Source organism: Manacus candei, unplaced genomic scaffold (genome assembly GCF_025592945.1).
Source record: "Manacus candei isolate 608988 ecotype Guabito, Panama unplaced genomic scaffold, ASM2559294v1 h1tg000046l, whole genome shotgun sequence".
NCBI classification, from domain to species: Eukaryota; Metazoa; Chordata; class Aves; order Passeriformes; family Pipridae; genus Manacus; species Manacus candei.
In genome coordinates this window covers 3,578,313-3,606,203 of record NW_026138094.1, presented here as the reverse complement: position 1 = coordinate 3,606,203, position 27,891 = coordinate 3,578,313, and the positions used below count along the sequence as shown (strand labels likewise).

The 27,891-nt window shown below is 39.7% G+C and overlaps 2 protein-coding genes across 7 annotated transcripts in view; both read right to left on the bottom strand.

Moving 5' to 3' along the window:
* Positions 1 to 2,218: 2,218 nt before the first annotated feature.
* On the bottom strand, positions 2,219 to 8,305 carry RSL24D1 (ribosomal L24 domain containing 1). Its single transcript, XM_051796659.1, has 6 exons — positions 8,141 to 8,305; positions 6,369 to 6,482; positions 4,675 to 4,747; positions 3,870 to 3,933; positions 3,318 to 3,403; positions 2,219 to 2,633 (listed from the first exon to the last, which is right to left on the bottom strand). The coding sequence occupies exons 1-6, from the start codon at positions 8,219 to 8,221 to the stop codon at positions 2,560 to 2,562; spliced, it is 492 nt and encodes a 163-aa protein (XP_051652619.1). The 5' UTR covers positions 8,222 to 8,305; the 3' UTR covers positions 2,219 to 2,559.
* A 3,882-nt stretch (positions 8,306 to 12,187) lies between these two features.
* RAB27A (RAB27A, member RAS oncogene family) overlaps positions 12,188 to 27,891 on the bottom strand; it is a 32,907-nt gene continuing 17,203 nt past the window's right edge. For 5 of the 6 annotated variants that reach the window (XM_051797220.1, XM_051797219.1, XM_051797217.1 and 2 more), the window contains 5 exons: positions 19,764 to 19,936; positions 18,076 to 18,161; positions 17,322 to 17,425; positions 16,512 to 16,635; positions 12,188 to 14,557 (listed from right to left, as the gene is read on the bottom strand). In XM_051797220.1, the coding sequence (XP_051653180.1) occupies positions 14,359 to 14,557; positions 16,512 to 16,635; positions 17,322 to 17,425; positions 18,076 to 18,161; positions 19,764 to 19,916 (666 nt within the window). In that variant the 5' untranslated portion in view covers positions 19,917 to 19,936 and the 3' untranslated portion in view covers positions 12,188 to 14,358. Of the gene's footprint in view, positions 14,558 to 16,511; positions 16,636 to 17,321; positions 17,426 to 18,075; positions 18,162 to 19,763; positions 19,937 to 23,758; positions 23,860 to 27,891 lie in introns of those variants that run through there. The other variant, XM_051797221.1, reaches the window with a different exon arrangement.

Genomic DNA, 27,891 nt, shown 5'->3' with positions numbered 1-27,891 from the left:
TTAAAGGAATTTTCTGTCAGCTTTGGCTTAGTTGAAAATTTTCATCTTAAGCAAGCAAAGAAAATAGATCTTCACCAAAATGTCTTCGAATAACAAGAGTTTCTATTAGAAATGTGGATGGGCAGCCAGTCTCCTAAAAGAAAGAAAAATCACTCCTCTGTAGCTCAACTGGCCCTCATGAAGGTCTCTGCATGCAGTGGGTTATGCAGAGATGTGCAGGAGGGAGGATCACCAGCCCCACGTTGTTCCTCAGCAGCAGCTCTTCCCCCCTCACCATGTGATGTCTCAGCAGCCTCCTGCTCCAGCTGACGCAGAAATCACTGCGAGAGAACAGGACACCAGAGCAATGAAATTAAATTAAAAAAAAATCACAAGGGCACCTTCTGAACAGGTGCTGTAAACGTGTTACTCGTGACAGATTTTTGAACTCAACTACCTCCGACATCCTCACAAGGTACACACAGCAGGCTACAAGTCTCTGCTTCTTGGAGAAACAGCACATCTGCAGAGGGACAACTCAGAATTAACTTCCAAAGCCCCTGCTTGCAGTTGTACTGTTACACTGGCAGTAATGAGGCACAGGGATTAAGCAACTCAGACAACTGGCAGGATGTTTAGGATTTACAGCTGTAGTGTACTCCCCAAATGGCTCTTCTCAGCTCCTGCACAGTAACAGTAACTACTTCAGTTACAAACCTTCACAGGAAAGGGTTAACAATCCCACAGAGACACTCCTACAGAGCACAACAAACCAGTTAATTATTGCAGTCCATTTAAAGATAGGCGGACAGAACAACTACAGATATTATGTAATATAAATTATTTAATGTTTAACTCATATGAAGTAAAAGATTGTACACAAATACATAACATCCAGTGGGGTTCATCACCTTTCTCTGCTTTGCACAGATTTATGTTACTCTTTTTGGAGAAAATTAAAACTTGGCACTCACTGAACATCCTATATTTAAAACTCAGTAAATAAGAAAAATAATATGTAATAAGATTTTCAGATGAAGTATCACTTCAAGGGTTATGGACAATCTATACTATAGTAAAACAGGCCATGCAAAAAACCTCATTTCTTGATCTGAAATGTTAATTTGTGTAATCCCACATAAACATACTAATTAACATTCTGTGAAGATCTCCCTTCACTCTGCCCAAGCATCGTGATATACATACAGCACATACACACTGTATTTATATCATCTTAATGATTTCACCCCACTGACAGATGTTTTCTGGGCAACTTACCAGATGCTTCTCAGATGTTATTTATATTACAGTTTACAGGGGAAGTACTAATATTGTACATCTAAAATGGTTATCAGCCATCACCTTAACAGCAAATGACAGAATTTGAATTTCATGAAAATAAGGAGTTAATTTTTATTACTAGAATTCTCACTAAAATACATCATTTTCTAAACATAATACATAAACCAAGGAGAAAAACTGAATACAATGCCTGTTTATTTTTCACACACTCCCCACAGCCCCCTTACATATGTTCAAATATGACTCTCCTCTGAACTACACAACACATGTGGGTGGTAGGTACGAGGAGGTTTTCCAGTGCTTACTGTAGCACACAGCCAAGTTTGCAGTGGAACTACAAATTACTGTTTTTCAGGATAACCAGCACTGACAAGAAAGCAAATGCTGTAAATGCCTTTGACAGTTTTCTTTGATCACACTGTTGCAGATAAACTGCTGACAGTTTAAAACAGCAACTATTCATCTCAGTGCTGTTGACACATTGAATAAATACCACCACAATATGCAAAATATTTATGATTTACCAGCATTTTTTCTATCAAAATGATCCTGAGTGTCAGGTAAAAACAGTCTAAAGTGTGATTTACTGAGCATCTCAGTCAGCCTGATTACACATTAGATTTGAATTTCCTTAGGATGATGGCAGGTCCAACTCCAGATATCACCATTAGCATTTTCCAAACCTAGGTCCTGTATCAATGTTAGCTTTGCCAGGTGTCAACTGCAATGGAATCCTGGGGAAGGACTTAAAAAGGAGAAAAAACAAACACTATATGCATTCTTGACAAACAGAAAAACCTTTTCAAGGGTGAGAGTGAAAGTAAGTCTGGACTGCACTGACTGATGAAAAATACTACATTCTGCACCACCTTGTAACCATTATCTGACTTTATCTGACTTTATCACTATGAAAGAACAACAGACAAAGCAAAAAAAGTTCAGGGTCAGCATATTTTATTCCTTGAATTGTGAGGGAAAATTTACCTGGAAAAAGTGTAACTTTCCAAGGAGCACACAGTATCTCAAACAATAACACCTCACGCTCCATTGAGCAGGAGGTTTGACAAGGTTTTCTCAAATTGCACAAATTTAAGAACTGCCCAAACCAGTATCCAACTTACTGTTTTTTATAAACCAAAAAATAATCCAAATGGTAAATGACCACTATTCATTAAAATGTCTTTTTCTTCAACTGTAAGCACAGTTCTGAATGATGTCAGGTGAGGCAGTAGGGAACTGTTAACTGCTGAACAGATATAAATAGAAAATGAAAGCACTTTAAGAGTCTTCTTCCATAGGCACCTCCTCTTGTAGTTTCTGCACCATTTTGTCCTCCAGTTGTTTTGGTTTGCCTTCAAAGAAAAAAAAATTAAATTAAAGACGTTTCTCTAAACCCAAAGAACTGATTTTATCTGAACAATATATGTGTTTATTTTTGGCGAAACAGTCTAAATACATTGCTTAAAGAGTTATTTAGGAGTAAAACCATCATGCTCAAAGGTATGTATTGCTATCCTCTATCACCAGTTAAAACTACTGAATTGTTTTAGCAGAGAAACTGACGCTGTTTATAAGCAAAATCTAAAATGCAGTCAAACATATTTTCATCTAGCATGACAAACTGATACAGTTGACAATGCCTGGCAGAACCTGGCAAAGCACTATAAAAATGCATTACTTCTAACAGATCAATGGCCTTCTCACATTAGTTTTTACATAAAGATTTAAGTCCTTCTGAATGCTGTGTTGGATGGCAAGAGTGTTAACTCTCAATAATACTAACACAAGGAAAAGAAAGGAAAATAAAAATTCAAGATTTACATTTGATTCTCTCCCTCCTAGTTAGAATTGCAGAATACTGATAAATAAAAATGTTTGACTCAGAACAAAGCTACTGCTTTCAGTTAGTGGCAAGAGCTATTCTCCATAACCAGTAAACAAATCAATGGTAAGACAAATGCACAGGATTACTCATCTGTACAATTGGGCATTTATCCTAAAACTGTGCATGGAAACCAGGTAAAGCAAGTTCTTACCTGCATGGGGAGCACGAAGAAGGTGAATATTCTGTTTGACTTCTTTGATGTCTTCTGCCTTCTGCAACTCTTTGCTCTTCTTTAATCTGGGGAAGAGGAAGATTAGATTCAATTAACTTAAAAGAGGAGATGAGATGTACACTTTCATTTTAATGCATGACATCTTTTGCTAAAGGAAGGTATAGGTTGTGGAAAACTATTATTATGAGGAAATACAGGTTAAAAGTATTTGAAACCCTATTCAAGTAAATCCTGGATACAAAACTAGGAAAAAACCAGCACTGTATCAACTCTAATCAGAAATTTGTTTAAATGTAAGACTCTGATATATATACAAGGAAATTTAACTATTATCATTGAGTGTCCAAAAGTTGCATTTGCTTTGACAGCCAATAATGCAGAGTAGAGCCCACTCAAACTATTTTACCCCATCACTTGGATGACTGTGTATATAAAAAGCAAATAACCACTTAAAACATTTGATCATCCTGTTTGTGGAAAGGATGCCTAATACAGACATGTGAGAGCTCCCACCATACAAATACTTCTCACCTGTTCATAATAAACCTGGCTTGGCGTTTTTGCTTTATTTCCTCCACTCTCTTCATTGCATCAACTGAAATAAATCAGAAATTGTTTTAAATCTGCTTACATACCTGCAGATGAAAATACATGCTATTTTTACAGAGCAACTCTAGCAGCACTCCATAACATCTATGTACCAGAGGCAAGTCTTACACTATATAGAGAAAGTTATTCCTTCTTCGAAGAGCAGGATAAGGGAATATTCTGTGTAACAACTATGATGAACTGTATTTTACAACTTATTTATGCTTCCACTTTTCTGCCTACACATAATTCTCACAGTTAACCATCACTAGGGAAGATTCAGTTGCAACTGAGCTTCTTCACTGCTTGAAATCAGATGCAAGTTACCACTTTCTCCTTTGTGGCATTCACTCATGATACAAGCAGTTCTTCCCTTTCATAGCAATTGATTCCATGAAAGAAACTGAAGTGGAATGAGCAGGAACAAAGAAACAACTGTAGCAGTGTAAAAGGCTTACACTGGGAGCCTCTTAAAAGCTGAAGAACCGCTAAGGGGTTTTGAAGATAATAATTCAAAATAAAGGAATGCTGGTCCTCATTTTCTAACCATTTTCTGAAAAGAATAAACGTCCAGTGAAACTCCACACCTGTGCACAACTCAAACCTCCTCCACACATAAGAATTTGGTCATGATTCCAGTAATTTCAAACACAATCACAACAAAGCATGAATACTCTAAGAAGTCTCCTGAAAATACATTCATGTAGAGTAAAAAATTATTCTTTTGTTTTTTTCTAGAATGACTCACCAGTCTTGTTCCACAACTCTCTCTGGTATTTCACTGGTTCATTTCTACGTTTTTCAAACTCAAATGAATTATCCTGTATTAAGAAAAAGTAAATATAGATCATATATAGAAGCATATTTAGATCAATACATTCTTACTATAGCACTCATTACTCACATAACTTCATATTTTATGTGACTTTTGTCCCTCCTTTCAGAACCTCAGTTCCCAGACTTTAACAACCTTTAGAGATAACTACACTAGAAGGAAATCAAGTGAAGAGTTTGACCTCAAAGTGTCAGTCAGGAGCCACAGTGATTTGTCTGAAGAGAACTATTTACTGAAACGTCTCCCTCAGCTATTTTCTATTTAGCAAGATAGGGAGACAGAGAAAACCTATGTGGAGCAGGAAATACAGAATAGATTAGACAGGTGGAAGGCAAAATTGAAAACCTGCAGAGTTGAAATATTTTAATGCAGGTCAAATAAGTTCTACTCAACAGCTTGCAATTTCAAAAAAGTTAAAAAAAAAAACAACCACTATTTCATCTTAATATTGAAACAATATAAATTAATTTGAAATATGTCAATTGGTGACATTGTGGTGTTTGGAGCAGCTGCCATCCCCTAATGCCCCCACCATGAGTTGAAGACGGAAAAACAGTTTCCTAATTATTTTGTTAGGCATACTTAGCTTTAGACCAGTTTTATCTGAGGACTTTTCCCTGCCCAAAGGTTGTTTTTTGTTGAGGTAAAGCAGAGTTACCTGTCACCTTCTTAGAAACTACATTATTTCCCATCATCACAAGCCTATTTAGACACTACGCAAAGCTGGCTCATTATGCATGTCAAAATTGGAGCATATTGTCACTTATTTTGACATATATAAAGAAATTTTAAATCAAGTTCTTGTCAGAAAGGTAATTCAAGTTAGCCAAAAACAACTTGAAAGCAAGAAACACAGTTACCAAAGTTGCTAATTAATCTTGGCTTTTCAGAGTCACATTAAAAAATAAAATCACATTCTTCCCCTTGGAAGATCCACAGAAGGCAGTAAATCACTGTGCCAAAATGCTTACTAAATTGTTAATATTGTGTCAAAACCCAGATAATTAAATCACAGTAATTCTTAAATTATTTAAGGACTGTCCCACCAAATGTGACTGTTTAATATTTTTACCACCAAAGCAACTCTGTTTGGAACTGCTTTTAAGATCTCATGCTGTTTTTGAAACAGTCCTACCTATCAAATTTTCCTATACACTGTATGCTTTTAAAGACACTTCAAAAGGTAACTATTTTAGGGGCCTACACTGAGAGACTTCCTGGGGTACCTGTTGACCCAGATTATCTGACTGTGCAGAAATAAAACTATCAAATGGATAGGTACAGAGAGTAGAAGATTTGTAGATGGAAAGAAATGCCTTGGACTAGGAGTTACCAGGACCACCAACACGGACACCTGATACACTGGCCTCCACCATGAAGCTGAAATGGGAAGATCCAAGCTACAGTCAAGCTAAATGAATAGCTCAGTCTCAAAAAACTCTCACATTCTCATCCACAATCCCTCTTTTCTCCCCTTCTTCCATCCCTCCAGCTCATCTAACTAAATGGTAATGTATTAAGCCACCTAACCTAGCCTATTTGCAATGGGAAGAGGCTACATTTCTGCCATTTCATAGTGTCAATGTAAAGTGTGAACCAATTCTTACCACTGTCAATTCTTTGCCAGCTGCTTTTCGGAATGCTTTGGTCCATCTCATCTTTCTGGGATTTCGCTTCCTCTTAAAGTTTCTGTGGCATTTTGATTTGCAGAATCTAAATATCTTAGAGAAGGGAGGTGGGAAAAAAAAAATCTTAGTTAAACCATGTTATTAGTGCCCCATTGCAAGCATGGTAACAAACACTGAGCTTGCTCTAACAATACTACTCATGGGAAATTATATTCCTCTTTCAAATATCAGTATTCTTATAGCAAGTATTGCTATTAACAAAAATAATTTCAAGCACTATTATTGTTTTTTCATCATGAAGTCATTTTCACAGCTGCCAGGGATATGTACAAATACTTACAATTAAACTGATTATAAATAAAATATGCCTGAGCTGTGAGAATTATCATCTGCAAAAATAACCATAAAACCAAACCTGTCGCATGAATAAACAATTTTATATAGCTGCCAGCACTTTTTAGATACAGCACCATTCTGACAATAAAAATCCTCACACCTCTCATACTGAATGCAACACACACACACACACACAAAAAAAGTCTATTTTCTGGAATGCAGCTTTAAGCCTCAAAGGAGTTCTAAGCACATTAGTTAAGTCCTGGAGTGAATTCATTGAAAGTTGTTAAAGAATATGTTAAAATGTTTTAACTGGACTTTTTCTTCTTTCCCTATTTTTCCACACTTTCTACAGAATGCCAGATTCTTTATTTAAGAATACTTAAAACTACATTTGTTACTTGCGAATTTTTGAAAACCCTATTTTTCTAAACCATATTCTCCTTCCCACCGAATAGTCACTTCTAAAGAAAATTAACAGAAAATAAGAAACCTCTAGTTAAGGTGATCACCTTCAAAGAACTTTTTTTTTTTTTTTACACTCTTCTACCAAGTTTTTTCACCTCAACTCAGCGAAAACAGAATGGCAGGTTTGTCTCTTTCACAGATTATCTGTTCACAGCTAACCTGCCACTGTGGTATCTTTTTTAAGCACACACCTAGTGGCCCTTTTCAGCAAACGGAACCGTGTCAGTGCACACCGAGCTCCCCAGAGCCGTGACTCATGCGAGCAGTGCAGCCCGGCCGGGATGTGTTCTGACGCCCGAGCACAGGAAGGAAGCTATTTGCGCAAGCTTCACTTCACACCGGGGTCTCCAACGCCCCGCAGGAACGACGGCGAGTTTCGGCAAAGGCTGGAAAACTGTACACAACGTTTTATGTGCGGAATTGTCACCGCAGTGCAAAGCCCAGAGCGCTGTGCACGGCCTGCTGTGACAGCCTCAACTGGGGGAGTCACATCAGATCCCCGAGTTACGACTTTCAGCACTTTTAGCAGAGCACCGCGAGGAACACAGACCATCGGCCTCCCTCTCCAACTTCGGCTGCTCAGAGCTGTGCAACCTGTTCCTATCTGAACCTACACTTCCCTAAAACCAGAATATTAAAGGATGAGGATTGTATATGGCTCTGCGAGCCGTTTAATTTCTTACTAAGAACCGAAAACAAACATAATTCATCCCCCACTCTTCCCGACGGCCAAAGCGCTGCATCGCTGCGGGTCGAGGCTGCCGCCCCGCCGACACTCCCGGGCGGTGTGTGCGGGCCCGGCAGCGCCTCACGAATGCGGCCCGGCCCGTGCGGGGGCTGCGGCCCAGGGAGAGGGCCCCGGGACCCGGCCGTGACCGCCCGCGCGGGGGGACGGCGAACCCGCGAGCGCCCCGGCTGCCGGGGCAGCGGGCCCGGCCCCGCCGTACCTTGCAGTCGTTGCGCACGAACATGACGCCGTGGCCCGGGTAGATCGGGCCCGAGCAGAAGTAGCACTTCTCGATCCGCATGGCCGCGGCTCGGCCCGGCCCCGCCGCCGCGGAAGGGCCGCTCACGTGACCGGAGGCGGCGGGGCCGGGCCCGCAGCGCCACCGCCCCCTGCCGGCCCCGCCGGGCAGCGCGGCCGCTGCGCTCCCACAGGAGTGAACGGGCCCCGCGGGAGCGGGGGGAGCCCAGGGCCTGAGGGGAAGTGATCGCTGCTGGGCCCTTGGTCAGTCACAGAATCACTGGATATTCTGAGCTGGAAGGGACCCACAAGGATCACTGAGTTCAACTCTTAGCCCTGCACGGGACAACCCCAAGAGTCACACCGTGTGCCTGAGAGCGTTGTCCAAACACTCCTTGAACTCTTCCACACTTGGTGCTGTGACCACTGCCCTGGGGAACCTGTTCCAGTGCCCAACCACCCTCTGGATGAAGAGCCTTTTTCTAATATACAACCTAAACCTCCCCTGACACAATTCAGGCCATTCCCTCGGGTCCTGTCACTGGTCACCACAACGAAGAGATCAGTGTCTGCCCCTTCTCTTCCCCTCGTGAGGAAGTTCTATCTGCAATGTACCTCAGTCCCCTCTTCTCCAGGCTGAACAGACCCATGACCTCAGACACTCCTCGTATGACCTCCCCTCACCATCCTCATTGCCCTCCTCTGGACACTCTCTAATAGCTTTATATCTTTCTTATATTGTGGAGCCCAAAACTGCCCTGATATTCCAGGTGAGGCCGCCCCAGGTCAGGGCAGAGCAGGACAATCCTCTCACTCACCTGGCTGGCGATGCTGTGCCTGATGCCCCTCCAGGACACGGCTGGCCCTCCTGGCTGCCAGGGCACTGCTGACTTACACCTAACTTGCCATTGACCAGGCCCCAAACACTGTAAGAAAGCTCCAGTGGCTGGAGCCACAACTTCTAAACCATTACGCAAACAGGTTACTGGGGGGAAATGATGAAAAGAGTATCTACAAAAGGAGTAATATGCCAAAACACACACACACACACACACACTATATTCACTCACCAGATGCAGACATCAGCCACATGGATGCTCGCTGCAATCCATTACGTCAAGAGTGTGGTCCATCCTTTGGTTTGACCAGAGGGAATACTGTGAGACACTCAGAGATACTCATGCTCATGAAAGTAGTAAAATAAAAAACAAAAACACCCATACACAGAAAGGAAGTTGGAATGAACTATTAGACAATGCTGCATCTTCAGAAGTAAGCTGACTTTCCTCTTTCCCAAATGACTCTCTACTTCCCTGAAATATACATTCATATCTTAATGATCAGCTTGTGTTCAAGCTCCTCCAGCTTTTCTTTATAAATGAAACATTTTGTTCTAAGTGTGAGAAATGAATGAAGCTGAAATGGCTCAGTATTAACACAAGAATAAACACAGGAACCCAAGGAAATGAAAGGGAGTCAGACATAGATTTTTAAATCTATTGCTTATTTCCTCTAAAATTCAGGCAAAACACCTTTGGCTCTGTTTTCATGCCTGTAAGATCCAAGTCTTCTACAGGGGAATTAATTTTTAAAGCAAAATTTCAAGTACTGTCAAAAATCAATGGCTCTGCACAACATACAGGAACCTATTATTCCTTCTGTTCCCTCTCCTAGAGTTACCTGTGAGAAGACCTAAATGCTAGGCTCTGTACCTTCCTAAATGGTTTGGAATTGGAGCAGATCTCTCTGTTCTTCAATCTAGGACACTGTCCCAGCTCAGAGTCTGAAATCTTCCTCACCACATAAGGCCTTACCACCACAATTCCTGCTTCTCCATTTAAAAGAAATTAACTACTTGAGTATTTGGTGAAAAATCCATGTGTTGAATTGCATGTGCCTTTAGAGCAGTTTTTGCTTTCTGGTTTCTAGAACAGCAAAAAAAAAAACAACAGTGCTGTATTAAGAAAGATTGAAGGAAGAAAGAAAAATTGCTTTAGCACAGAAATCACTTACCTTATCAGCACAGAACTTGTCTCCAATCTTTTTGCAAACCAGACGTCAGCCACATCCTACTGCAGGAGACACGGGCTCAAGCACATGACTGGTGACCAGCACTCAGCCCAGCCCTAAGGGACAACAGCTCCAAACTGACCCAGAGACAGTGAGGAGATGGGACTGTACAGGATGTTACTGTCATGCTGCACACTGGAGCAGGGACTCTGGGGATGTGACAGAGGATGGCAACCCAGATGATAAGAGGAAAGACTAAAGGCACACACAAAACGCAATTTTATGAGGGAAGCTATGAAGACACCAAGTTTACAGCTAGAGGCAAATCCAAAGAGTAAAAAAGTTTGCTTATGTCCAGGGCTGCTGTGCTTTGGCATATGCAATAGAAATCCTCCTTTTCCAGTTTGATTACTTTGAGTTTCCTGCCTCTGTGACTTTTTTTCCCCATGGGCTGTATTTATTTCACCAAAGACAGCTTTTTCCTGGCAGAGTACTGTATTGTGAAGTCTTTGGTGGCTTCTACAAATTAAACAATGTGGATTACAGACTGTCACCAACACCTTCAGCAGACAGATGGGATGTGAGAGCACAGTGATATTACTTTTCCACCTCAGCTCCTTTTTTCACATCAAGGCACTAATCTCCTCTTCAAGTACAAGCCATTCTGTTGTCAATTTGAAGTGCTTCTTCCGATCTAAAAGGCAATATAGATGGAAGGTTGCTGAAGCCAGAGTTCAGATTAGTTATAAAAAAAGAATATGTACTTTACTCCATTACTAGTTACTCACAGACAAAACTGGGTATCCAGCTGAAAAACAGCAGCTTATTTGTTTGATTTTTGACACAAGAGTACTACAGCAAGAATTGTTTCACCAAACATCTCAACCCAATACCTTAAACTCATAGCAAAGCTCTGATCTGCACCAACCTGGTGCCTTCATTTTACTAGTGCAGCCCCAGATGCAGTTGGTCCTCTCTGCCACAGTGGCACACTTCTGGCTTTTGGTCAGCCTGCTTTGGAACAGGATGCCCACTCCTTTCCTGAAAAATGTTTTTTCAGCTAGTGCTACTGCATGGGGTTATTCCAGCCCAGACAGAATACCAAGTCAAACTTGCCTCTTTTAAATTTAAAATTGTTTAGTTCAGCTCATTCTCTTGCCTGTCAAGGAACATTTGAATAGCAGCAGTGTCCTCCAGGACATCATAACCTACCTGGAAATACACACTGCTCTTGATGGAAGCAGTAATTCTGAAAAATCAGGCGCTTACCTTTGTAGAAGCAATAGATTTTACAAAATGTATTGGTTGATTCCCTTTGCTCTGAACATGCAGCATGCACAGACTGGCAGCATTCTAAATGTCTTATGAGTACAGAACTGACACCTCTATTGCCTTCTGTGGGTTTGAGCTCCTTCTGGCATCTCCCAGGACCCATCAGGCCCACATCTGACTGGTTTGGTCAGTGCAAGAGCAGAATATCAGGAAGCACATCGGCCACAGCACAGAATGTGGATGCATTTGAACTAAAAAACCCCACAACACACAGGGACAGTGCAGAGGGACAGACTGACACTGAACCGAGACAACAGGAAATGTCACAGCTCTCTTCAACAATGCTGGCAAAGTTCAGATCAGGAACGTTTAACTATTTGATATTAATAAGAAATCTTGAGGCAATGAAACATAAGGGAAATCCTTTCCAAAACTTTGTTCCATTACACATCAATGTTTTCATTGGACGCTGGATGGAAGCAACTTTTCTTGAAATAACAGTTTCTCATCACATAAGAATTCTTGTTTCTTTGTTTTTTAAAACCAGTACTAGACTAATAAGAATAGTGTAATTTACTGTCAGGAAACATTACCATGATTTCTCATGAGAGTTTAAAAGGGAAAAAAGTTCTGCCACACAATAATTCAAACAGATAAATCTCATGACACATTTCAAAGGCTGACATCAAAGCAATTTTATGTAGACTCTCTTTGTAAATAGCTACAAATAACAGGCATGACAAAAATATGACAGTTCCAGTATTTAATATTTAATATCCAATTTAAACATAAGTATTCAAAAGGAAATATTTTTACACCATTTCAGTAGCCACTTAGCTCAGTAGTTGGTTGCAATAATCCTTAAAGTTTTCAGGTACTGGATGGAGCATAAGCACAAAAACTCCCATTAAAGTTAATGCATGACAAAGTTCCACTGTAACCCTCTGAAAAGCAAAGAGTTACATTAAAAGAAATTCAGACACTGAAGTACATTGAAATGTATTGTGTCCTACAGTAGAGTTTGTTGCTCTACTGGTCAGAGACATGATGGTAACTTCAAAAGGCACTCTGAGTTCAACTACAGTAACCCCGGTCCACAAGCGTTTTAGAATCTTGGTATTGTGCAGTAGAAAAAAAACAAACCCTATAATCATATATAAATTGCTTTTATCTCTGTCCTAGCTCCAGAGCAGTCAAATTATATTGCACTTTTAAAATATTCTGTGTAGGTTGTGATAAAAATTTAATATTTACATGTTGTGTTTGTTAAAGAACAACGCATTCCTGCGTAAAATATTTTAAGAACCAAGTTTTAACACTTATTCTTGTATTAATCAATATAACCAGAGGCTACATCAAATATATATTTTTTTCTTAACTCCTATTCTAGAAACATTTTTGGTCCTTCCTTCATAAAATTTGTTATGTTGCAATTCATGTTCATAAGTGGTATTAATACTTGCCTGAAATTGCAGTACTTAGAACATTTAAATAAATAAATACATAATTTCTAAAGAAGCAATACCTTTGGAGTTTTGTAAACAAACTGCTGTGGAAAGTCTTTAACGAGACTCAATTTGGCATGTTATGACTTTAATTGGCAATACTTTACAGTTATACAACCTCTGCCAGGATAGAAATCAGTATGGTAGGCACATCTCATAAATCAAACTGGAAAAAAGACCCAAAAAACACTGATTCTTTCTTAGGTTGTATGAATAAATAAAAATGGTCAGAGTAACATGATCCACTGAAACCAAAACTGACATTTATACGATCTGTAGGGGGGGGGAAAGAAAAGCAACTCTATTCTTTTTTAAATACAACCTAAAGGAAATGAACGAGCCACAAATGAATATATGATAACCAAGATGTACAGGACACAAAGGTTGGCAGAATAAAATGAGCATTATAAATTTATAGAAATACTGATCTACAGAACTAGTATCTTAGCTGCATCTCACCAGAAGACAAATCATCATTCATTTTTCAATCCAAATTTGAAGAAACATTCTGAATCTGCATTTGGTAAAACAAATTCAGTGCAAAGCACCAGCTCTGATGAAATTTTGCTGACATGTAAGCTGGCCTACATTCCTGTTAAAACATGAATGGTAATATAAAAGAAACATAACAGATGCACAGTTATGCCACTTACACATAAATATATGTAGCTGCGTGTTCTAGAAATTCAAATGCTGTCAGGAGGTCTCACAGGCTGCGTTGGATACACTTTATATAGTACAGTTGTAGTTTACATGTTCAAGTACATGACATACCCCAAGTGCTCTCCATGAGCACCCCTGTGCTACTCTGGATTTTTTTACTCTGCATTGAATAGCTTTCTTTTGGTTTTCATCACTAAAAACTGATGGTTTGAGACAGCAAGGAGAAACTACTCACAAGCTTTTGTGAAAAACACAGGATTTGCTCTTTAAGATTGTTACTGATTGGTGAAATGATTAAATGTTTCTGTTCAAAACCAAGAACCATGTTGGTAAGCTTGCTGTTAGTAGAGACCAAAGGCTGTCACAGTATCTAATCTAAAGGCCTAGTCTGTGTAGTTACTGGAGCTTTCAGAGGGCAAATAAAACCCTTCAGTTCATAACCCTACCCTTTCTCGTTGCCCATAGAGATGTTTCCGAATTTGGTAATGAAAATTCCTTTCCTTCCCTTTTCTCCAAAGCACAGAAGTAGAGGAATATCCAGTGCTACACCAAACTAATCCTCTGTCCCACCACTAATAAACTGCATACCTTGCAAGCAAAGGCCAAAGTTGGTTGAGAGGCAGAAAACAAAAATTAGTATCAAGAATTAACAGAGCTCATTAAATAACTACACAATGTGATTTGTCCATAAGTTAAACAGTTAAGCTGCAACTGTACTATATCATACATATTAAACTTAATTGTAACTGGGCTAACAGCCACATTTGCCTTTTTCTTGCTCCTCATTGAGTTGTTCTGTAGAGCTGTGCCCGTTGGAACGCACCACCCCTTCAGGGATCCAGGATTTATCCACACACCGTTCCATGCGCTTCATAATGAGGTCAAGCAGAGTTTCAATGGCTTTGCTTACATTATTCCCATTAGCTGCACTGGTTTCAAAGTATGGTATTCTGCAGAAGACAGAAAATACAAACTTACATCACACAGTTTATACTCACAGGAGAACAAAACCATACAGGTTACTGCCACATACTCAGTGTCTTTCTGCTGTGGAGCAGCAGTGACAGCCTTTGTGTGATTTTAAGTGCTCTGGTCTGAAATGCAAAAGAAATTAATGAAGTGGCTGACTTTGTAAGTAGGGCAGAAGGGTAAGCTTTAATGGAGTCCAAAATTTACAGAGGCACTGGTCAGTATGAATTATGCTCCTGAGGTCTGTTTTTTTAAGCTCTGTTCCCTGGAAGAGATGCAATTATTTTCTATGTCCTCGTGTGCATTAAGTGTTCTCCTTTCTGATTTCTATACACATCAGCTCTGGAGTCATTGCAAGAGGGGGAATGCTGGTATGGCTGTTCCTCTGCAGGCAAGGCAGTAAAGACTCACAGTGTGGTACCTTATCACTGCAAAAGGTGACTGTTTCTTCTGCTAACATCCTAACTCTAAACTTTCTTACATAAAATCTCAGTGCTCAGACCACCTATGTCTTTGTAAACAAAAGTTTCTGGCACCTTGTTATTGAAAATACATTGCTCATTTTCATTACTGTTGTGGATCAGGATGGCAGTTTCAAAGGCTGTGACCAGCTGCACTTAGTGGTCCCCACAGTGAGGGGCTACAGCAGCTACATTGGTGTTACTGCCCAGGAAACTGAGATCATCGCTTCAGAATTTTCAGTATTTCTTCCTTAACTTGCAAGACTCAGTGAGTGGTCAGAAATATCTTACTGTCTCAGTCTGTAGGTCTGCTGCAATCATTTTTGAATACATCACTTAAGAGTACAAGGCCCTTCACAGAAAAGGGATACTCACACTTTTGTTACCAGAAAACTGTTCACTGCAGCAGGATTTATCTTGGTTCCCCTCAGGAGAGAATGACTCCTAGCAGCTATCCTGGCTCACCTCTACAGGGCAGAGAACTTCATAACTGCCTACGGACTGGATGTGATCCACAACCTTGACTTTTAGCTCCCTATTCCTAAATTAAGTTGGCATTTTCAGCCACAAAGACAAATATTCCATCAATTATTTCCAGAAGTCACATATAAAGAGATTAAGAAACAGTCACATTAAGCATGGAACCAGCATGACACAACAGGAGAAGAGCTGCAGAACAAGGCAGTTTGCACTGAGGAGCCAGTGCTCACACCATGCATGTTTTGTGGGCTTTTCTGTGGAGCAGTTCTCATCTATTCCTCCAGACTGAACACAGATTACTGGTTGGACCACATCATGTAGTTCACTTTTCAGCTGAGAAGGAATCCAATTCATGTGCCAGAAAGCTGCTCCACCATGTGAATCAAACCACAATAAAAGCATCAGAAGATTTCCTTCAGAAGTGCATTTCTGATTCATAGCAAAATGCAAATGTAATCCAGAGATGAGCCCCATGAAAGAGTTAAGGGGTATAAAAGTACTATGGGGTTATTAATATTTCGTAGGAACAAAGATTTCACATATTTCTTCAGGGACACATGACCTGTGCCTGTAGGGAAGGGGAAGGGCAAGGCTACCCTGTCTTCCTGCTTTCTGACTCAGTTTTCAGACTCCCTGGGAGCCTGTGAGAGTGCAGATGCCTCAGCACAGGCACGAGCTAAGAACCCATTATTCACCTGCCTCTCTACCTAAATTCTATCTCTTTTCTAGAATGTCTGTGAAAATTTATTTTGTTTACTGCCAAGGAAAGAAGATTAACCAATCTCCAGTGCAATATTATTGCAATACTAAGTATTTATTTTTTAGCAATGCAGAACACATTAATCTCTGACAGAAAAAAAAAAGATATACCAGCCAGTTAAACATCCTAAAATGCTTATTCTCACAGCAATCTTTCAGTACGCAGAAAAAAGCATTACAGAAAACATTTCATTCTGCTTTTAAAGGCAGCAATAATTGGAAAGAAGTTACTTACCCATATTTTTCTGCAAGTTCTTTAGCCTCTTCTTCTTTCACCATCCTCTGGTCTTCCAGATCACTCTTGTTTCCACATAACACAATGTCAGGGTTTTCACAATACGCGTGCATTTGTAGCTGACCTAAGAGCACCAACATGAACAGGGGTCACAACAGAACTCAGAGCTCACTCAGAACACCACCACAAGCCAAGTATGTTCTCTGTTAGCTCACAGCACTTCTGCTACTGCTCTGAGGAGCCAGGGAACAGCTGGGCACCCACTACCACCTACCCAGTGAAAAATCCAGAAAAACAGAAGCCTGACAAATTTAGCCCAGAAACTTGTGTATTTGCAGATTAAGGAGTTATGCTCACTAAGTATCTCCAGTGAGCTGCCAGGAAAGGATATAGTTCCCTCTCCTTATGGATGATGCAGTACAGGAACCTCTTTGCCTACATATACAAGACCAGTAACATTTGCCTTCCGTTAAGTTTTGTTGACAAAGCTTCAGGTGAGTCAAAATAAGAGTTTTGCATAGGCTTTCCACACTCTTAAATTACTGAACAGCATCAGAGCCAGGGCTATGATGTTCTCTCAACCTGCTTTCATATAGGTTAAGATTCAAGTTTGGTAGGCAAAGCTGAATTTCAGGTAAACCCTAGAAGCCATTACTAGCAGCTATTACAATTATGAATGTAACATTTACATTCTTTTACTGAGAAAGCGACAAAAACCAGTGTTTTATGTTCTGTTTCTCAGTGAAACTCCACATTTACAAACACAACCACTCCCCACCCATGCAAAGAAAGAAAAAAAAAAAGCCATACTTATCCAGTTCCTGACATTCAGAAAGCTTTGCTCGTTTGTCAGATCAAAGAGTAGCAGAAACCCCATGGCATCTCTGAAGAAAGCCGTTGTCAAGCTACGAAACCTAGACCAGCAAAGTGAAATTAGTTGGCTCATCTGACAAGTTACTTTAAAAACATAATTGCATACAGTCATAAAACTGAGGTAACTCAAGACTGAATTAAGTAGAATGAAATATTCATAACTGTTTTGCTGATGCAGGGACTGTGTAACAGGAATTGCTAACATTACCGTGGCCTAATCAAGGCCTAAGGAGTCAAAGAGACTAGAGAGTGAGAGCTTTAGACTAAGTCTTCTACTATAAAGCATGCCTTGATCAAGAGTCAGAGATTAAAATAATAATGAAATTCTAACTTTGAACAGAAATTTATCCCCTAAACACATCAGTCCTTCATTTTAAGACTAACAACCACGAGGATTCTAGTCTTTTAATAGGCAAATAGAAAAGAATTCTTTGAGATGATTTTACCTGTCTAACTTTCCCAAGCCCTCAACAGATTTACAGAAATTTAAGAAAAACTTGACAAAGAAAAGCTTTAAAAGCGTCTATACTGGCCATGAAAAAAGTTAACTGAAAGTTTCCAAAAGACAAAAAAGCAAGAATTACAGTTTTCATGTTCTGCAGTTGTAAATTATAGTCATAATTTAATAAGTATTCATAGGAAACTTTCCACCACTGTTACAGCAAGCACAGGTTCCCATCTCCAGTCATACCTTTCCTGCCCTGCAGTGTCCCAGAGCTGAAGATGTATTCTCTGTCCTCTGCCTCCAACACCATCCGGCCCATTGGGTCTATACACCTATAAAAGGTAAATTTGTTACCAGTCCAGCTGCTACAGAACACAAAATAACTGATGTTTGAAGTCATTAAATGCAACAAAATGCAAAGATCCCAACTACAACTCAATCCCTTTGCTTTATAAGAAAAAAAGGAATATGTTACATTTTAATTCTGCATCCAATTTAATATTTAAAAATAAGGGTAAAAGTGAATTGGAAAAGCAGTCTCCAATAGACTATGGCCTCCAGACAGATATTTAGAGCAGCCATGAGATAAGATTAATTTTATATTTGGATTTTATGGGGTTTTTTACTATTATCTTGTATAATGTTCAAATGAAAATATAAGAAAGCAACAATGCAATCTGGCAATGTATTTCTGCCACCAGCAGAACCTCATTAGCAAACTGACTCATGGAGATAATGACATCTCTTCTTAGCTGCCAAAAGATTGCTGAGAAATTGTTGAGGGTAGAGTTTTCATATCACAGCTTATAAAGCAGAAATTGCATGATAATAATAAAAGCTGAAGAGTTTACTCAGCATGAAAATATAAATAAGGGCATCTCTTAATCTTGGAAGGATCAGATAAAAATAGATTCATTTCTTGCTTAGGAACCTTCATGATAGGTCATATTCTTTACCTTCAACTGCCATTGTATCTAAGACTACTAGAGTTACAAACATATCTTTAAAGATACATAATCTTGCTGAATTTGTGGATTATAAAATTCAGGCTATGAAACCTAAATCTTATCCTGAGTTATCAAATATGCTGATCAAGCAAACACATCATGTTTACTATCCCACAGAAGGAACACTGACTTATTCAAGAGATCAGCTTGGCATTTTCATCAAGATAGTTACTCTTTGCATGACTGTTGTGTATGTCAGGCATCAAAAGCCAGTCTGCACAATGCCTCCTGCACCATCCAGATTTCTGGGCACTTGGGAAATCATCAGGCATTTAATACTTGTACAGAAGAATGAAAAAACAACTTGTGCCAACTCCACTTTCCAGAGCAGTAAGGACCAGCATCCAGATGGTTATCATAACACATTGCTCAGCTTTATATCAAAAGTACATTTTCTTAGTTTAATAACAACTCAGGTTAAAAAAAACCCCAAAACCTTATTTTTGACAGTTCTTCTCTGGTAGTGGTGACTATTTAGGAAGCCAAATCATCAGCATGTATCATGCTATCCTGTTCCATCCACATTGTAAAATGGTTTTAAAATCAACATTACAGCCTTTGTTCACTGGCCATTTCCAGTTCACACACAGGAAAAAGCATTTTTACTACAGCTCATTTCTTCCTTGCGGAGGGAGTTCAACAATAGAAGTGCTACTCCAGGTATTATGTGCACAATTCATGGAGTAGACACTCCCATCAACACCTGCTGAACAGAATGAAGTGGTTTCTTAGAATCAGCTCTTCTTTAACTTTTGGGGAAATGGGTCTGTACACTCAAAAACAACCAGGTAACATGAGGTCTTTACCATGTCACAAGATTAAGTACACAGGAACTATGGATTACATGCCTACATACAGGGATGGGCAGGTCTGATTTTTAACAAATAGAGACCATTTTCAAATAACACATTCTTTGTGAAAACTCACCACTCTCTTTTCCCGGAAGTCAATGCCCACCGTTGTGATAAATTTGGAGTTAAACTTGCCATCTGTATACTGGTAAAGAAGGCTGGTCTTTCCTACTCCAGAATCACCCAGTGCTAGAAATTTTATGAGGTAATCATAGTCCCCATCAGACATAGTGAGAATTCAGGAGGCACCTTAAAAAGCAAAGCAAAAAGGATGAGTTAGTCACCAGCTCTGCCAGGGCTTCTTTTGACAAATGTTTAAAATACAAATCACTATTTGAACTACAAAGCATCGAGCAGTGAGACAAGTTCTGTACTCCTTTACACTGGCTTCACCTTAAACTCTCAATTACACCAATCCAACAGCAAATTCAGCTGTGACTGAAAAAGTGCATCTTTAATTTTATTACATTCCTCTTACTCGAAAGAGAAGACAACAAAATTCTACCTTCTTCGGGAAAGACTGAAAATCAAGGTCAAAGTATTCAAGATATCTGGAACATGAACTGTAGAACTGATTTTAATCTGCATGGAAGCTTGTAAAAGCTACTTAAACATACCAGCAATGCAATTCTGGCCTCACTCTCACTGTGGCATTATTAATATACAAAAAACTCCTACATTTTTTGAGACTGCCCACTATATTGAAATGAAAATTACAATAATTTTCTACTAATAGCTATTTTTCAGTCTTGAAAAAGCTTTTTCTTGCTCTTGGGTTGTTTGGCTTCAAGGAACAATTTTCAAAGTTTTTATCATGATGCTAGTTAATCATTCAAACTAAATCTTGATCCTGAATTGCCACCAAACAACACATACATTTTTTCCATGGTTCACACACATTTAAGAAATTTCTCTTTTTCCTTTTTGCACCTTTGAAAAAATAACCATATTATGTGTAGTCTGATCTACATGAAGGAACAGCTGGAACGTGTAACAAAAGTCCCTGGCAAATTTCACGTGTACTACAAAGGCTGATATGAGTGCATTGGCACTTTCCTGTTGAGTAGCTACTGAGCCTCTCCTCCCCCAAAACAAACAGTAGAGAGTTGCCTTCTCTCATGTTCAAAGACAAGAACACAAAAAGATAAGCCTAAAATAACCATTCATAAAGCAACATAAAATTGGCATAAAATTGCCTTTTATGAAGGATGAAAATTGTGACAAACCAAAATAGAAAAAATTAGATGATGACATAAAATTTTAAAAGAGTAAAATCTGCTGTTTCAACCGTAAATAAGTATTTTTGGAACTACTTGTAGCTTGAACTAGATAAAGTTATTCATTTCAAGTAAAACACTGCAGTAGTTTGCATCAATGGCAAAACACCAATTCATTTCTTGAATACTACAGTCAAATGCAGACCACAGTCAGATTTACCCCAGATACTCTCCAACCAAAGAGTCAGTGGAAAGCATCTGACACTTTTTTTCCTTTTTCAGGGCTGAAGTCTCTCTTTCCCCAGCCCAGGCATATTTTAAAGTATGCCATCAATACCAGTAAAACCTTGCAGGAAAGGAGTTTTAGGTGACAGAGGTCACACTCACTACTACACCACAGCCAGCTAATTCACTTCCCTTGTCATGTTTTAACCAAAGTTTTGCAATAGAGCAGAAGACTGAAAGAGTAAACGCTGCAGGAATAGTTATCAGTGAGCTTTTCACACAAATTCACCACAATGCAGGCCTGCATCCACCACACAGGGCTGAAGGAGCAGTATGTTCAAGTAAGCAAGTTAAACAGGTAGCCACACTGCCATAAGAGTACTTTTAGAAGAAATTAAAAAACCCAATCCATTAGACAGACTCACATGTATCAGCAAAAGTGATTTTGAGGGTTTTGTTTCATTTTTTAAATCCTGTCCCCTGCTGGGGAAGGAAAAAGAGGTTAAAACCAGACTGCAAACCTTGGTCTACAAAGTCTTTTCATTGAAATGCACTAGAAGAAAGGGAAAAATAGTTTAAAAAATAAACAAATAAGGTTTTTTTCTAAAGACTGCATTTGATTTAGACTTCCATCTCTTACATGGTGTTTCCTTTGCCCTCAGATGTTCTCCAAGGGCAAAGAGCTGTGTAAGCTCAACCTCTACTTAAGCATGTGTTCTTTCAGCTTTGATATCCCTAAATTAATTGCTGCTTTAAAAAACTTAAATCTCAGGGCCAGTATATTATACAAAGACAAGCTACCTTCCAGCCTTTTACTGTGCTATCCCACCTGTACAGAGGTATTTGCCTTGGCTTGTTGGTATTGTGTTAGCTAACTGTAGGTATACAGAACATATTTTTAATAAAAAGTACAAATGATAGTGCCACCTAATCCCTGCTAATTTAATGTCATAAGAAAGCTAATTTATCATGCACCCTGTGCAAGACCTTACAGAGGAAGGAAAGGCACTACAGCTCTTACATGGAGCTGTAGGGAACTGTTGTGTTTCAGCTGCACCCTTCCACTGGACCGGGCTGGGTTAAAGCTCTGGCCAAAACAGAAAGATCAAGGTTAGACCTTGGGGAAGTAAAACCTAAAGGTATTCCTAGTGTCATATCTGATTTGTAATGTCTGCTTGTCCAAACATGCCCCATCATTCAGCCCACTTAAACCTCAATACTCCCTATGGCTGGTTACAAATACAATTTCCAGAGGACAGACAGAAGACCAGGAGCCCTTCACAGGAAGGGCATAAAAATGCCTTCTAAAGGATTTGCTTGAAAAGGAAATTTTCTCCTTTGGCTTTTGAAATGCACACACCTCTCACTGCACCCTATAATGTCAATCTATTATTCAAATATCTCCAGGGAGTGGTTCTTGTGAAACCCTGCACAGTTAACCTATCCTTGGAGACATGCAAAGAGCTATTTTCATAGCAGTTTCAAGCCTTGTCCTCCTCCCTGTACAAATATTTAAAAAGTGATCTCCACCCTCTTCTTCCGAGACCTGCAGTCCTAATGTCCAGACACATCCAGCTCCACATAACAGAAATAAGAATATATTCCCAGCAAAGTACCTTTATAGCAAAAACTGCTGTGAAGTTTTTAAAAGTCATGGCCCTGTTACTAAAACCCCATCCCACCTTTTTCTTCCAATTTTGATTTTGTTTTTTTTTTTAATTAAGCCTTATAGTTCCATGCTTTCCAGTTTTTCCTTCCACATTCCTGTACCTTGCATATCAGGAGAGCATGTAGAAGATTCAGAGAAAATTGATGATACGATCAGAATTCATCAGGTCACCAAAAGAAAATCATGCCCAAATCTTCCTCAAAAGCCTAAGAACCCCTTGGTTAAAAAAAATAAAAATCACAAATGGACACACAGTTTTAAGCTCCACATCAAGCCCTCCACAGTTTTGCCTGCTGTAAATCCCTCCTTAAATCCCATTCAGCTCTGGCTTTGCACTTTGCTTGGCATGCAGATGGACAAGAACTATGAGCAAGTGCTGGAAAAACTCCACTGGCCTTTTCCATTGCTGACAGGACCCACACAGCTGTGCCTGTACAGCTGCTGCTCTGGAGCCTCCACATACACACACATCCAGGCTGTGGCTTATTAAAAAGGGACACTGAGCAAAGCAAGTGCTCCTCTTGTTCCCTGGATTTCCTAGTCCGAGATACTCTCACATTGACAGGCATCAACGTTAACAGGCTCATATTTTTTCCTCCAGGGCACAAATATCACAACTCTACTGTGTGATAAAACATTCCAGACTATGGCAGTATTGCTCCTGTATGAATTAAGGAAATTGGCTTGGCATGCAGGATTTCCCCCATGCAGTATGGGAACAGGGAATATATGCTTCCTGAACTGGCCTTAACACAGAACATGCAACTCCTGTGCTGCTACTGAGCTGATGAAGAGAAGGAAAAAGGAGGAAGGTAAAAGAGATGAGTAAATTAAAACATAAGTAAAAGAAAAAAAAAAAAGGCACTGAGCTGCAAATAGAAACATGTACACAGATACAGTGTATGTCCCTAACCAGACAGTCCTCAAGCACATTAATTTAAAGTAAGGTATACCACTTACCCCAAACTCTGCTATAGGAATAGTTAGCACACTGGAGATATTACTTTCAGTAGGAGTATTTTTCTAGCACCACCTCTTGAGCACACAGCCAGGAGGCTTACGTGTCACCTGTTTGCACGGAGCTGAGGGTGCTCAGAGATAAGGAGGTGTGCCTCATGTCTCTGTGTCTAAGGAGGGCGCTGCCTGACAGCAGGGCTGGGAAGCAATTACACAGTTCACATGTCCCATTTATTCCTAGGGGCAAACAGCATTTCAAGAGGGATTTGTGCAGGGCCTTCCCAGGAGCAGATCTAAAGTTTCTGCGAAACCACCCACACACCTTAATACAATTACACCATTCCTTCCTAACAAGGGTCTTCATACAAAAATGCATTAATGCTGGATTATATGGATCACACCTGTTCAGTTCCACTCACAGCTCTACATCCTTTATCTCAGGTGGGAGGAGGATACAGCAGTCTTTAATGTAAACTGCTGTTTCCTTGCTGTAGAGGCTTGCAGGCTTGTGACTAGAGGGTTGACATGGGCATTGGGCAAATCCCACACAGACAGAAAAGGAAGATACTGCACATCTCTCAGTGGATATTGTGTAAATACAAGCATATGGCAATAATGCATTCGGACAGATTTGATCATTCTGCAAGTGCACATAAATTCATACTACAAAAATTTTTCACCCAGGCACTACACAACCTTAGAACAACTTCAACAGCTGTTTTATGTGTCACTTCATCTGTCACAGCAGAAGAACTGAGAAAGTGATCTGGACCTGTAAGTTCACTAATCCTGTCACACCAGCACTCCCCTGACACTCCAGCAAAGCAGTAACCACATTCTTGCCCAGCGTGGGTGAGCACAGAGAACGGCCTCACCCTGCTCTAAGGCTCCAGCAGCACCTTAATGCTTGAAGAACTGGTCAGCACCAGACACTTGCCAGGGACAGAGTTAAATCATGTTCCTGCTTAGTCAACGCTTCATCAGAAGCGCCTTTTGTTAAAAGCTGCCAGATATGTACAAATGTAATATAAGCAAATGATGACAATAATTTTTATTAACTCAAGTAACTTCTCTGCTGGTGGAAGAGAGTTAATAAATAAGCACTTCACTGAAATGTTCTGAGCTGCACTGGTTTTGTTTTCTTAGGAAAACATATGACCTGGCTTGCTTTAGTTTTGGCCAAAATGACACTTTCTGCGGCTTCTGGGGCTTTTCTGTAACATAAATAACAAGAAGGAACATAGCCCTTCCTCTCACAAACGAGAGGAAGAGTTTCAGGTGCTCTAAGCATTCATCTTTTGGTTACTCTCAATTGCTTTACCTGACATTTTACTGTTACGATCATTTTAGTTTCACCTGTAGAGGAACTGCAGGATCAATGCCTAAAGATTGTCTCTTTCTCGGAAAGATCTAAGTAATTTTAAGGGTGCTCAAGGTACATACAGGAGTCTGCAAAAATAGGTACAAAAAAATTAGGCTGTGAGGTTTTAGGCTCCAAATGCTGATGTCACTGTAACTTGGCAGAAGGTGCTCTATGACCATTTGTCAGCATCACTGCAACTGCAGCATTTTTCAGAGGCAAGAAGAACTGACAGGCACACAAAGCACTGTGAGAATGAGTTATAATGGGAGATGCCAGGCATAAAATCATGATCCCACCCAGAAAGGGGGCACAAAAGGGAAGCAACAGGTTTGCAGATGAGGTAAGAACCTTGCACAACAGGCCGGGCAAGGAAACAGCAGGTTCTGGATTTTGTTTCCAGAAAACCAGGGGAAACCAGGAATGGAGAAGAAAGGAAATGAAAAAACATTTAGTTTTGCAACTGTATTTGCATTTCAGCATCACCAAACCAACAAAAAGAAGGCTGGATTTCAAAGAATGGCTCCGTTACATAAAGGAATGAAAAGCAGCACAAAACTGGAAAAAAATGAAAAATAAACCCAGGAACGCTGCAGATGATAGTCCAACACTCCCCATACAGATCTCTGTGTGGTTTCAATTTCTCTGTAAAAAGCACAGCATCCTCTCTATTCCCTCATCAGTTTCTAACATCTTCATGCTTCATGGTAAGAAAATACTGTAGATAAATAAAGAGTTGCAATGGTATGTGATGGAAGCAGTTGAACTCTCTCGGAGGACCTGTACCCCTCCTGGGAACAAGAGCTTTTGCCTCATGAGTTACCTCTTTGCACTCTCATCAGAAGCTGCTTTCAAGTCAGAGCAGTGAAGCAAACATCTGTATAATGCAAATAAATTCCAGAATACACTGGGCAAAATAAAGCAAGAATTTTTAAATTCGTTTTAAACAGTTCCATACTACTTGCTCCATCTCAACCATTCAATTCTTTCTCTAATGAATACATTAAGCCACAATGGCTTACAAGTTAACATGCCACGCTTTTCCACTGACTTAAAAACAGGAAATTCGGAGTGATGCCCAGCATCCTTCCTTAATGTGACAATTCTGACCACTTTGGGACCCACCTCCCTGCTTACTCACAGCCTAACCTTAACATTTGTAACATATCACTGCACTGCACCTGCTCTTGACAGCAAGGAATTATGAATGACAGTCCTACACTGATTTACAGTTTCCAACTCTTTGAGACAAAACAGGAGCCATGAGGATTTACCCACAAAGCTGGAGAGAAATATCCAGGAGTTTGACCACCTACTCATTCAGCAACACTTTCAACTCCAGAAGGGTCAGAAAAAAGAGTAAACTTCTATTTCTGCCCTCAGAAATAGCCACTGAAGGATAAAGGGGAAGATAATATGGATTACATAGTATTGAGTCTTTCTTTTAAGGAATGATTTAGTTTTCCAGGAGGTAAAAACCTCCAGCAGACAGCTAGACTAAATGAACACATGAAAAAGCAGAATAAGAGGAATAAAAGGAAAAAGGTTAAAAATCTAAAAACTGAAAAAGGAAGCAGTTTCATATGTGCAGGTAGAATATGAATGAAGCAGCATCTCAAGGCAAACGTGCAGATACTCCTGTTGCAGTAGGTTGCAACATCTATTTCTCAGGCCAGCTTCTTCGTTTAAGCCCATTAAAGCACACACTGTAAATAGCCAGAAGAAAATATTTACAGCTTCTTTAAGAAAAATAACATATATATTTCTCCTTCAGAACAGGGAAGTTCTCAGTTACCTTCCACCTCATCTCATAGACCAGATACCTGGAACACAAAAAATAATTCTTCAAGAGGTCACACTGACAAAGCTTACGAAGGGTACAAGACACAAGCTACATTAGAGGGACATAATCTGGCAAAAATAAGTTATCATGATTAGGTCAATTAAAAGTCAGTGGAGGAGGTCAGGCAACAGACAACCTGAAGATACCTCCTAGTGATTGTTAGGAAGTGAAGCCCACACGACGATACAAATGGGGCTATAAAACTGCATCATTCATCTAATGTGACGTGGGTGAGCTTACAAAGGGGTGAGGCAGGAAAGAATTTCAGTGCAGAATTTAATCCACCTTTTCATCCTTCGGATTGGGAAATATCGGCTTCTTTTGTTTTTCATAGGAGGTAAACTCTGTTCCTTGCTAACCCTGGTTTTCGATTGGAAGATGCAACAAAACTTACTCTTTTTTTTGGCAGCTGCTATCATTCTTTAGCATTATTGCTTTTCTGGAATATTGTGGTCTTTCCTAACTATAACATAACTAGTCACAGTATAGAGGATTTCTTACATTTTGGTTTTGCTATTTATTTCTCAGCAAGTTAAATGTTTTCTCATTACTTAGATGACCAAAGATTTTTAGGTCCCTCAGAACTTATTCTGAAAACAGCTGACCACAAGGCCTTTTAGAGAAGGACTGATGTGTCAGATCACACTTCCAACAACCAGTGAAAACATCCTGTTCCCCAGAAAACTTACTGATCATCAAAAGTTACTGACTGAACAACTAACCCATATCCATTTCTAATGAGTGGAAAAAGTCTATAGTCTATAGATATCAGGCATGACTTTAGGAATAATAAAAAGTTATTTGTGCAAATATTTAATCAGAGGGGTTTCTTAAATGGATCTAGCCAAAAGGACAAAATAAGTTTGTAGTTATCTTTGGGAAAGAAAGGGATACTGTCAGTTAAGAAAAACCCTGTCCAGCAACTGGAAAAGG

Excerpts from the sequence above, each read along its gene's own strand:
- RSL24D1 (XM_051796659.1), bottom strand. The coding sequence starts at position 8,221 with ATGCGGATCGAGAAGTGCTACTTCTGCTCGGGCCCGATCTACCCGGGC. Across the intron at positions 4,748-6,368 it reads CTGGCAAAGAATTGACAGTG|GATAATTCATTTGAGTTTGA; the intron begins GTAAGAATTGGT and ends TTCTTAATACAG. Across the intron at positions 2,634-3,317 it reads TCTTCGTGCTCCCCATGCAG|GCAAACCAAAACAACTGGAG; the intron begins GTAAGAACTTGC and ends TTTTCTTTGAAG.